Source organism: Lingula anatina, chromosome 10 (assembly GCF_051362555.1).
Source record: "Lingula anatina isolate TDL-2025a chromosome 10, LinAna3.0, whole genome shotgun sequence".
NCBI classification, from domain to species: domain Eukaryota; kingdom Metazoa; phylum Brachiopoda; class Lingulata; order Lingulida; family Lingulidae; genus Lingula; species Lingula anatina.
In genome coordinates, this window is record NC_141776.1 from 6,409,918 (window position 1) to 6,423,212 (window position 13,295).

The 13,295-nt window shown below is 36.6% G+C and overlaps 1 protein-coding gene across 1 annotated transcript; it reads left to right on the forward strand.

Moving 5' to 3' along the window:
- The first annotated feature begins 1,840 nt into the window (after positions 1 to 1,840).
- LOC106156784 (matrix metalloproteinase-14-like) lies at positions 1,841 to 9,101 on the forward strand. The gene is made up of 4 exons (XM_086996587.1): positions 1,841 to 2,360; positions 3,729 to 5,727; positions 5,831 to 5,954; positions 8,863 to 9,101. The coding sequence occupies exons 2-4, from the start codon at positions 5,620 to 5,622 to the stop codon at positions 8,994 to 8,996; spliced, it is 366 nt and encodes a 121-aa protein (XP_086852713.1). The 5' UTR covers positions 1,841 to 2,360; positions 3,729 to 5,619; the 3' UTR covers positions 8,997 to 9,101.
- The last annotated feature ends 4,194 nt before the right edge of the window (positions 9,102 to 13,295 follow it).

Below are 13,295 nucleotides of genomic sequence, written 5' to 3' on the forward strand. Positions count from 1 at the left end.
AGAAGGTCACTAACTATTTAAGACTCCTATTGACGGTTACATTTCTGGTAAGAAGGCTACGTGTTATGATGTTGCATGTATTTATTCAACCAGGATTTTCAGTTCAGCAGATCAAGGCTTGAGGGGAGGCTAAAGAAAAAAGTCATATGTAGGTCGCGAATAGAAAGTGTATAACACGTTCACATTAAACAAATCCCCCGAGGTACTTTTTTTGCCCCAAAGAAAGAATTAAAGAATTCTTAAAATTCCAAAATGAAAGTAGACCTTTCTTCCTTGGATGGCATGACGCTGTTCTTAAAATGCGTTTTCTCGGAAACATGACTTCTAAAAAAATTCAGAACGAACCAACGGTTCCTTATTACTACGTAAAGATACATTATTAATCAACTCGCGCATGACTGAAAATAAAAAGCCCAATAAACAGGCCATGTAAACCTGATATGTGAGGAGGCGAGAAATGAAAGTACTCAAATATCTATGCCTTCCAAGAATGCTAAACATCATAATTTATTCCCATTTTCACATATATTTGATCTGTCTCAAAGGTGTGCATACGAATTAATGTTTATTGAATTGTCTTATTCACTGTTGTCCTTTATTAGAAATCCGCCTGGATTATCCACGACCTGTGTTCCTTCTTTTAAAATTTATCAAAAGTCACTGGTGAAGTTCTAACAATCATAAATCAAAATTTGCAGAATTTAGTTGGCCGATCCATAATAATAAAGTACATCATTTTTAGCAACCTTTGGGTTGAAACTATGCCTTTTCCTTTTAACGAAAAATGGCAATATTTAATTAGTTTGCATGGAGAGATCAAAATTATCTATGTGTTAGGATTTTTGAAACGAATCATGAAAAGTCAGGCCTTCCTGAATGGAATTTGTCTTTTTTTTCCTTTAAAATTTGCACTGTACGCTCTTGTGTTTTTTACTTTCTTTTGTGTAAATATAATGAATTTATCCAATTTTTGCAACAAACGCTTATCAAGTTATATCGAGACAGAACGAAATAAGCTCCATTTTTTCTTTTAGGTATTTTCTTTAAAAAAGACATAGAATGCAAGTTAAAGGTACTTTAATTACATAAACCTTATAATTAGTGATTCTTTTTTGCCGATGTTTTGTCGGACAGCTGATTTTAATCTTTGTAAGGCCAACACCATCAAAATGTACAGACACACACATGTGGGCATTTGTAGATTCAGTTTTTTTTTTCCTTCAATGTGTTGTATAGGACATAACAGCGCTAGGAAGCAGGTCAGTCCAAAAAAAAAAATGTAATGTAAAGGGAACTACTTTCATTTCAATTACCTTACAGTAAGTGATTCCTTTTTGCCGATGTTTTGTCGGACAGCTGATTTTTATCTTCGTAAGACCAACGCCGTCAAAAAATGTGCAGACACACACATGAAATTCATGTGAGCATTTGTAGATTGAATGTTTTCCTTTGTAAAGATCATTTCAGCGCTGGTAAGCAGGTCAACTTCTTCATCGTGCAGATTTATTCAACAAAAAATATAATGTAAAGGAAAGATCGGATTTCTTGTCGTTAAACGGCGTCCTTTCTGCGTCCAGCAGTACGGCCCCATTTGAAAGTTAAAAAATTTAATACTTTACGTGCTGACAATGAGCATTCATTCTGATACAAAATCAATGCTCGTGCCTCCTTATTAAGACCACAGCGATGCCAAATTTCATGGTCGCAGAAAGGACGCCGTCCAGTGTAAAAGGGGTATTTATATAAACGACATTAACCAAAACCACAAACGTGACCAGGATGACAGTGTGCCAAGCTTGGTGACTCGAGCGCATGAGCTCATTGTGTAGACCTCGGCTCCTTCTAGGTGACACGCATCAGTAGATCAAAGTAGAGCGTAAAGTGCAATGATGCTTACACCAAGGAGATATAACAGAAGGAGATTACACGCGTGGGGGCGGAGCCCGTTTTACGTCTCTCATTGGTCGGAATGAATAGAACCCAGAGAACAATCTCTGTTACGGTGGTTACGTGTCGATACATCCCCGCACCAATACTTCCCCGCACCGATACTCCCCCACAATTACAGATATAGGCCTACTGAGGGGGAGTATCGGTGCGGGGATGTACCGGTGCAGGGATGTATCGGTGTGGGGTCGTATGGATGTGCATAATACAAAAAAATTACTAGGGAGGATTATCGGTGCGGGGGAGTATTGACATGACCCCGTTACGGTCTCGTTTAAATCTCGTTTTCCGGAAAAGGTGCCTTCAGAAGTTTCTTCGAGAGTACACAAAGAGAAAAGCATTCAAAAGTTCGTTAAAATGAGAGACATACAAAGTGCAGAGGACATGATGTTGGATAAGGTTCTCAAAAACAGGTAAGAGCTTTTAAATGCATAACTACAGGTAATATGGTGATAAATTGCAATTTGTATGCCGAAGGTCTCACTGTTAAAGTGTTCAGCTCCATGTCGATCTCGCGAGGTGGTGTGTGGAAAATAGATACTGCACGAAAAATATTTCCCACGCATTACAAGTGCTTATACTTGTAGTATCAGATGACGAAAGTTTGGTCTTTATACAGTTGCAATTGTTTAGTAATTTGTGGCAATAGGATAGAATAAATCTTAGGTGCACTTTCAGAATAACAAGTACATGCGTAGGCCGCCATCTTGTTTACGTTTCGGGAAAAAATCTCCCCAAAATACATTTTCCCCCTATTTTTTATACTTGTGTCACATGACGGATATATAATTTAACTAATAAATATTGGTATGTCTGCAATACATTTTCTTGAGCAGTATTGTTGTTTTTAGCGATCTTGCTTGAATACGACAAGGGCCACTTTTCACGCCCTCGAGTCCAGATCAAAAACTGTTACGCTTGTTACGGCCAAACGCCTAAAGTTGATTGCAACTTTCAAAAGCGTGATTATAAAAGATTTTGGTGTGTTTAGGTACTTGAACACGTTGGTCGCGGCTTGGTATATATTGCATGGATATTGCTTCCATATTTCTTGAAAAAATAACCCTTTTTGTTCTGAGTACCAATTTATCACTTTACATGTAGTGTTAAAGTGAAATGTACCGTTTTTGCCTTTAATGTCTTTGTGCTTAAAAAATCAAGAAATTAAGATGACAGATGGTCATCGTTTTTCTTCTCACCATGGCAGGTGGCTTTGGAGTGGTAACTTTGTTGTTAAAGTAAGGTGCTCAATTATTTTGACTGGAAAGGTTTGGCCCCTCCCTAGCATTTCCATCATGGCGATTTAACAGGAAGCTTGGTTTTATGTCTTTGCTATGGTTATAAACTTCTCTTTTTACATATGTTTTAAATAAAATTAAATCTTTGAAAATACTCATATGAACCCCAGTGCTTCTTAGATTAAAGTCATAATGTTTTAAGTTCACTTAGGCTCCGCCAATTACTTTACCTGTTATCTTACTACACATTTCCCTTTGAGTCAAGGTGTATAAGACATCTCTAAAATTGAGGGGTACATGCTTCCCTACTGTCATTATACTATATTACTTTGGTATGTAAGGTGGCAAGCTTGGATGTATAAGTTCATTTTACGAAAGAAGCTTTGCCTTAGTGATGACAAAAGAATTGAGCTCTGTAACGGCTTATTCATTACTTCAAAGTAAACATTTCGTCTTGCAATGTCAAAACAGAAATTCTCTCATAATTGATAATGATTCGGACATGCATATCTAAACACTTTATTCAAGTATTTTCTACTATAGATATGAGAGAAGGCTGTATTGAATATGAATCATGGTCAGGCTGGGAAGAATTAAAAATATCAATGAGAAAAGAAGGTCAGTGTGTCTGAAGTAAGCCTACAATGCATTAAACATTCACTAACAACAATTTTTTTCACCATTTTCAAACAACAACAACCTTGGGCATTTTCCTTTTAAGTGGCCTGTCTGAAATGGCCTTTGTGTCCTGTCAGAAGAGTGGTAACCGGGGCAGATTTAAATAGTTTTGGTATGAATGATATCTAATTTCTTGTAATAAGTACACATTCTTCAGTTTCATGGGATTATGAGCCTGTAATTAAGAAACTTGTTTTTTTTTTCATTAATTTAGTTGTAAATTGTACATTTATGTGGTTAATATTATTTCAGTCAAGTCATAACAACAATGACACATTAAACTTCATTGCTTCATTCCATAATTTATACATGGATACTTGTACATGTAGTTCATAATGCTATTATTATGTTTTTTTTTCTAACGTACGGGTTTCCCTCTTTTCTGAGTGGCGTGCCATAAGCAAGGCAGAAGAAAAGGCCCTGAGGAAAATGTAACTCGAGTTGTCCTTTTTGGAGAAGAAACTGGACAAGACTGGCCAACAGAGACTGTTTGAAATATCATTAAATTTATAGTGCTTCTTCGTGACATTTGTAATGATTCCCAGTCGCCTCACAGACTCTATACATTTCAAAAGTGGACATAAAAGTGTTACTGTTATGTGAAAAAAAACCCAAAACCTAGATATCTATATTTCTTTATTTAAATATGTTACCGATTCCCTGTAAAATTCGGACTGTTCTAGTAAAATTTCCTAAAAGCAGTCACTTACTGGCCCAGTTAATTTTTTCAGCTGTGACATGTACTCCAATTTATTTTATAAATGTTTAATGTTCATACTAAATGTTGTCTTGGTCAATAATGACATTTTGAAATGTGGCCTACCCAGGGTCTAGATGCAAACGTGATAGAAAATGTGTGGAATGATATGTCAAAACTTTTGACAAATGCCCGTCAAACCAGCAGACAAACTCTGTTAGATTCAGTGATTTATGCTTGGGCCAGCATAAGCCCTGAACGCATCAGACAATTATATGAATCCTTGCCTCGCAGACTGGCAGCTATTATTAGGTCACGTGGCTATGCCACTAAGTACTAATTTAGGACTTGAAACTGCATATCTTGGTAGAATGTATATTTTGTTCTCTTTTTTTTTTTTTTGTGAAATTTGATGTTAATAACAGTCATTTATCTCCCCCAAGTATAAGTTCAGTAGGGGTGACACTTCTATTGTCCAGTGTGTGTATATGTTTATGGGACCTTAGGGATGGAGTGTCCAAACTTTTATGTTTTAATATTATATCGTTTGGCAGAGAGGACAGACGTTCACTGGAATGTCATTTTCACAAGCCAGTTGGGACGTTTTCTTTCGACTTCTAGGTGATTTATCTCAAGGGGTGCAATAAAAAGCCATCTATCATCGATAGAAAATAAAACTCATGGCGACCGTCCCCAGTCACCATCCCATCACCTCTTTCTATGAAATCATTCCAGCACATCGTCCAAATAATCACCTCTGAAAAAATCGTCAGCATACAGCGCCGCTTTGACACTACTGATCTCGAATTCTAACGTGATATAACGCACATGAAATCAATCACCAAGCTGAGGAGAGCGACGAAGACGAAACCTTGAGACAGGAGCCCCCCCGTAGCTAGCTCCGCCCACCGTAACAGACATCGGACAATAGAGAGGCTTATGTGTAATCTCCTTCTGTTGTAACTCCTTGCTTACACGAAAGGATATTTACAAGTAGACGAAACCTTGAGACAGGAGCCTTACTTTAAATATAAAACTTTTTGAAATTTTCAAGTGATAATGGAGACAGAGCAGTCGGCAGTACTCTTCTGTCTAATTCTGCTGTTTGCGGCAGACCATGTAAACGTTAAGGGAGAAATGACAGTGGATAGCGATGCAACTTACATGGTAAATGATCTTGTTTGTACAACGTCCAGGGCTCAGCAAAACAGCGCAAGAACGGGATCGAAATATTTGAATATTTTAATGTATTTCAATTCCTGTATTTCAGCAATATCTCCTTGACTATGGGTGGGTTCCCCCTCAAGATCCCAGGACCCGCTCTATCAGATCGGAGGAATTGAGGAAAAAAATTATCATGGAATTCCAGAAACTTGTAGGCCTGCCTATGACAGGTAAAATTCAGTAGGCCTACAATCTGACACCTTTTTGCTTATCTTCTCTTTCCTTTTTTTCCACTTACCCACATTGCATCCACACATGCATGCATTCTATGTTGTCATTGAACTTTATCAGAAAACTAGATTAGAAGTACCCTCATAATGCTTTCCATATTGCAGTGCTACTTTGTAACTTTTTTCATGTTACGAATAACCCAGCAGGCATAGTCGCATTGGATCAACGTTGAAAACAGGTTGATACGTTGAATTGCCGTTGATCTACCTAAATTCAACGTTAAATCAACGTTGATCCAGCCACGTCAAAACACCGTCATAATGTGACGTTGACTCAACGTTGTCATTGGCATTGTCATTGGTCATTGACACAACCTTGCAGACATGCATTGTAATTTAAAATATTAATTATTGAAAACGTGATGATAAAGTTGACAGTTCTCGGTATCCTGTTATAGATAGACAGGTTGAGGTGACTGTGACTTTGTTATATATAATTATAGTTTTATTCTTTTATATATATATATATATATATATATATATATATATATATATATATATATATATATATATATATATATATATATATAAGAAAATAACTATATATATATTAATCTAAACCTTGGAAATTTTAACTTAAAGGCCATACATATATACCCTACATATATTTAGCCATCAAACATGTCCTACTGCTAAACACATTCAGGCTAAAAGGGTGTACCATGCTTAGGTGCAAAACATGCTTAGGAGCTAAATGCTTTGAAAAAATCAGACAAAGCAGGCACTTGGATGTTTTTACAGTGTATGTTAAAATTGTGTACCTGTGTTTTGTACCAAAATAAAAACATTTCAGGTCATTTTAATGTCTTTTCATGCAAGAATGGTGTCTAACAACTGGGGTTGATACAATGTTGTTATCTGACGTTGAGTCAACTTTCAAATCCAATGTTTGTCCAACGCATTATCAACGTTATGGTTCAACGTTGTTTCAACATTAAAACAACATAATTTGCCCGCTGGGAAAGTGCCAGTGGTGTTGTGTATGGGTGGAAAAGTTTATTTTTTGTATATAAGAAAAGTTTGGCATAGTCAAACGACATTTTATGGCGACAACAATCTCCAGAGCTTATTTTACGCACATGCTCAATTCTAGAGGGGTAGTCCCCATTGAGGCACATGTTGCTACTTATATCATGGGGCGTCACTGCCTGACTCCATTTGCGCTCGATTAATTCTGTTGACGCGCACGTTACGATTAAGCTACAAGTTATCTCCAACCTTCAACTCAAATCTTCAGTTCAAACAATTTCACCCACCGCCTTCCCCGCCTCCTCCTACATACCACAATTGTCTCCTCTGCTGAAGGAACTTTGCTTGCATTATATTTGACCATCATACTGCGTGCGTTTTTACTTTGATTTCTCAGTTTTGTATACCTGTCAGGAGCACCACTGCCCCATGAAAGTGCCAGTACACAGTTGTCTGCTGGAAATGCCCCAGCAAAATCTGGATGTATTCTTCCAGAGTAATGAAGGGCCGGAGTCTTGTCTTATACAACTTCTGCTTGCATGAATCTGTGGCCCACCACGCCCTGCTGCATCCACACGATCTTCCTAGTCCAGAGGAAATGGTGCAATAGGATGAGGGTATCCATTTTGCATGACCTTACATGTCTTTTAAAGGCTACCTCTATACTGGATAGTCATAAGCCAAGCAAGCCTTTTGGGTTGACCATACATTTACAGACATAAGGTGTAAAGAGTTTTAATTTTTCTTCTGTAGCGTTGGACTATTTACAATACCAATCATCTGCTGCAGATCAAGTCTCCATGGTCCATCCTTCCATTCTCGGTTTTTGCTTCCACGATTATTATTCATTCCAATGTGTTGTTACAGGAGTGTTGCAAAAAATCTGATTTGCCTACCTGCTATTTTCATGTTGTATGAGAAGTTTGATTCTATTTTTAAGACCCAGTCATGCTTTTCTCATAATATGGCCCAGCAAGCTTTGCGGGTCCGTCTGTACATCTGTTGAAGTCAGGAATATAATGGGAACAGCCATATTAGAACATACCTATCTAGGTTATCCACGACACTATATTCTTCGTTCATGTTTTATTCTGACCGTTGACAATTATAAACTGGAAGCAAAATTGCTCTTCCACATAGAACCACTTAAAACTGTTAACTATTATACTAATCAACAAGTACGGTGCAATATAGGATGGCATGGCAATTATAGAGAGTTTACTCTTCCAGCCGTTTTCAGCATATGGGAAAAACTGACTCTCCCCCCTTTCCTTGGTTTAAAAAAAAGGGGGAGTAGGGGTTAGGTCACCCGCTAACAGCATTGTCATTCCGGTACTTATTTAGAATGTATTGTGAGTCCTGCAATATGCAATGCATTGGCTTCGCCTTTGCAATCAGACAATCTAAATTAGATGTAATTCTGTTGTCAAATAATTGCTTATGCTGAATCACTGCTTAGGATAACCAGTGCAAGCGAATATTCGACATAGTTGGGGTGGCTTCTTTGCAACCCCACAAACGAAATTTGTGCAAAATTGTTTGTAAATAATAACTTTTGCTGACGTGTCACATCATAATTTTTAGGATGATGAGTCTTATTGAATATTTGATAAATATATTTTTTATCCCTAAGGCTATAAGTATAACATTTAATACAGGCAACAATTTGCTACTTTGTTATTATTGTTAAAATGATGAGAATACTGAGGATATATAATAAAAGCGGCCTTGTATGGCCAAATCACGAACAATTGATAGTCTTTGTTGCCATCTTTCTTGTTATGAATGGGATTATGAAAGTTTGTGGTACACTGGGATGGAGGAGACATAAAATACCTTGTGTCAGGTTATGGCAATTGTTTTGTTTCATTGACTTCAGGTGTTTTTGATAAAGACACGAGGAAAATGATGCACATAACACGTAGGCCTAATGGTAATTCTGATAGAATAGGAACTGGAAGTGTTGGAGGCCGAAGTAAAAGATACACTTTACAAGGTAAGAGAGAGCAATGAACACACACATATGCATTCCTCCCCCTTTCCCCTCCGCCCACAAACACACATGTAGGCAAAGTTGTGACGTTTGTAAATAGCCCATTATTTTATCTGCTCCAAGATAAAGTGGAAATATCACCTTATGCCATTTTAAATAGATTTAACCAAGAAGGTACATTCTGAACACAAATCATAATTTTCTGAAATTTTCTGGCTTAGGGCTCTTTCCCATTGAAACTCTTGATCTATGTAGATTGATCCAACTCTGCGGGGACTCTTACTGAATGTAGTCAGATTAATGCCCCCTCTTTTTTCATTCAGAGGTTTCAATCTACGTAGACTGATAGTTTCAATGGGAATGAGGTATTTAGCTCAGATCATGCCTTGAAGACATATGAAATTCCCACCCATTATATTTTTGAACTAGGTGATCTTACTACTACTAGTGGCCCTTAGAGCAACAACGGGCTTCTCAGTTTGCTCTGCAGGGTCTTATTTTGGGACAAGCATGGGAGAAAAAATAGAAATGTAATTGAAGAGTTGTAATTGAAGTTTGCCAGGCTGGTCTTCAAATATTATTCTATGCTGTGGATTTCTCTTGCGTCCTGTTATTAACTTAATTGTAGGTGAGAGCCTTGTTAAGTCCTGATTCTATACATTACTAGTAATGGACCCCCCCCCCCCCCCCTTCATGTCGTAAAACGTTAATACACATAGCGCAGAGAATAAGAACTTGATGCTTAGTCATTACTAATATGTTACCTCTGAAGGTCACTGAAAACTTTCTAACAGGAATTATAGGCAAATTGTTAATTTCCCCCTCCTTTCAACTCCTTAGAAAATACATTCACTCGACTGCATCAAGGGAGTAGGTTGTTTGTATCTTTTCACCTTCAGTGCTTGGTAAATATAAAAATTTAGACACTTATTTCAGTGGCACTCGCATATACACTGGTTTACCATTCAGTGCAGGTACACAGTTTAATTTAATAGTTTAGTCCCCATCGCTTTGTTTGCAAGAATTGATTGCCCAATGCATACAGTACCTGCAATTTGTCGTACTCAGGTTTCAGTAGATTTTATGTCTTAGGCCGGTCTCCTTCCCCCTGCAATTAATTAAATACCAAAATTTTTGCCAAGTGCATTTGAAGATTTGACTTGCATAAATTTGATAATTTCATTAAATTTTATTACAAGCCAGTATGACCATGATTACAGAACTCTGAATTTGGTATAGACACAACACTTTTATCAAGGCACTCCCCCCCCCCCCCAACCCTGAACTGAATTCAAAATACTCTAAATTGGTAAAAATATTTTCTGGTATCACATGTCTGTTTTCTCTATGCCAGTCCAAGAAATAAATAAATAAATTAATTAATTAATTTCTGTTACACTGAAATTACAGCACAGCAAGAGTCCATTTTTATCCAAAACATAAAGATAGCTCACATTTCCTAATTTCTTTTTTTTTAAATATATATATATATATATATATAATTATCCCATGCTGTCTGGTATGGAGACCAATTGTGGATAAGAGAAACAGTGAAGCATTTCACCCTGTACTTAAACATTTCTCAATATACCAAATATGCATATGATACATAACATTACTCCGACTATATGCTCTGAATTCAGTCACTTGAACTGCCATATCAAAACTTATTTCCTTGGAACTACTGAGCTTGGTATATCACATATACATATAACAGTGGAATAATTTGATGGACCAGCACTGACTTTCTTTTTACTGAACTGATATTGCACCTTTGGACAGTGTTACAAATCCTGTTGGCCCCATGCACCAGTATTTCATATCATATGATCAGAAGTTGACATACTCACTGTGTGGTAGTATATAGCATTTAAATGATCCCTACAGGATATGTGCGAAAAACATTCTCAACGTGCATTTATTGTTATCTTGTTTTCTCTTTGTTGAATGATAGTGTAGCAGTAGAAGAGAAATGAGTTCCTGAAAGAAAAAAATATGAAGTGACCTCTGGGACCTGTTTTGGCAGCAGGGTTTGGTGTCTAATTAACAACTGTAGACAAAATAATATGCTGTTTGTAGTCTTGAATGATCCCAGGTTATTATTATTATTATCACTAAATGCTGATCATTTATCTCTCAAGTTATAAAAATAATTGTTTTTTAGGAAAATATTAATTACTGTGTGATATTGTTAATGGATGGTAACTATGTAATTATTGAATTGATTTGTGTACACTTTCATAATTTTTTTAAGTAGTTGCGTAAGAATTTGTATCTCTATCACAAGTCCCATCTGCATGATAGAGAAATTATATTAGTGACCTTATGTTTTGTAAGATGTGTTACAGAAGAATTTATTGGCTAGTTGAAAAAAGATGTAAAATTTTCTGTCTGTTTTCAGTCCTCAGATATGATCTTTACCACGTATTATGTAAAAGCAGTAGGCTTTTTACAAGAAATTACAGCAAGATCAATAAATGTGTTAAAATAATCAAATGTCTTGTTAGAACATCATGTTTTGAACGTGTACTTACCCACCTCTTATGTGGATGAAATATTTGTTTCGTGTCAACTTGAAAGTATGCTTGTAGCACCGGTGATTGGCAACTTGGGCAAGGGAATGATTCATGAAATATAGACACCTGAGTAAGATTTTCTGACACTATTCGATTGTCGTTCGCTAAATTCGTGCGTTTGAGACTGGATTTTGCGTCCCGACATTGCCGTTCTCAAACAGAGTTGCTAAAATTCGGTTGTTCACAGTGTGACCAGAAAGGGCCACAACTAACACAATGACATGTTTTATAATCACTCTGTAATGTTGGCCCAAGCACTGCCCATGGAATAAATAAACTTCCCATACAATCGATATGATATGATCTGTGAAATATTATACATGGAATTTACCATACAGGCACGCACAATACCTTGACGGGTCACTTAATAGCACCAATACAAAACATTCTACATAATATCCAGCATTCGTTCGTAATTCGCTTGGTAGACGCTTCCTAATGTTATACAAAATTCATACCTGTATATTTGCGGCCTAAGTACGCAGACAGGTCACCGTCTAATTTAAAAGACTCCGATACATGGTTACATTTCTGGTAAGAACGCTACGTTTTATGATGTTGCATGTTATGATGCAACCAGAATTTTCAGTTCAGCAGATCAAGGCATGAGGGGAGGCTAAAGAAAAAAGTCATATGTAGGTCGCGGGTAGAAAGTGTATAACACGTTCACGTTAAAAAATCCAAGGAAAGAATTAAAGAATTCTTAAAATTCCAAAATGAAAGTAGACCTTTCTTCTTTGGATGGCATGACGCTGTTCTTAATATGCATTTTCTCGGAAACATGACTTCTAAAAAAATTCAGAATGAACCAACGGTTCTTATTACTACGTAAAGATACATTATTAATCAACTCGCGCATGAATGAAAATAAAAAGCCAAATATAAGCAGGACATGTAAACCTGATATGTGAGGAGACCAGAAATGAAAGTACATGTACTCAAATAAATGTATGCCTTCCAAGAATGCTAAACACCACAATTTATTCCCGTCTTCACATATATTTGTTGTCTCAGAGGTGTGCATACGAGTTTATGTTTATTCACTCAGTTGTCCTTTATTAGAAATCCGCCTGGATTAACACGACCTGTGGTCCTTCTTTTAAGATTTACAGAAGTCACTGGTGTAGTTCTTACAATCATAAATAAAATTTTGCAGAATATGGTTGGCCGATCCAAAATAATAAAGTTCACCATTTTTAGCGACCTTTGGGTTGAAACTATGCCTTTTCCTATATTAACAGAAAATGCCAATATTTAATTAGTTCGTATGGAGATTATCTATATGTTAGGATTTATGAAACGAATCATGAAAAGTCAGGCCTTCCTGACCGAAATTTGTCTCTTTCTTTTGCCTTCAAAATTTGCAATGCACGCCCTTGCGATTTCTTACTTTTCTGTGTAAATATAATGAATTTATTCAAACGCTTATCAAGTTATAATAAGACAAAACGAAATAAGGTCTATTTTTTTCTTTTAGATATTTTCTTTTAAAAAAGACAGGCATAGAATAATCAATGAAAGTTAAAGGTACTTTAATTACATATACCTTATGATAAGTGATTCTTTTTAGCCGATGTTTTGTCGGACAGCTCATTTTACTCTTCGTAAGACCAACGCCGTCAAAAAATGGGCAGACACACATGAAATTCATGTGAGCATTTGTAGATTGAATGTTTTCCTTTGTGAAGGCCATTTCAGCGCTGGTAAGCAGGTCAATCCTTCCATCGTGCAAAAAATATAATG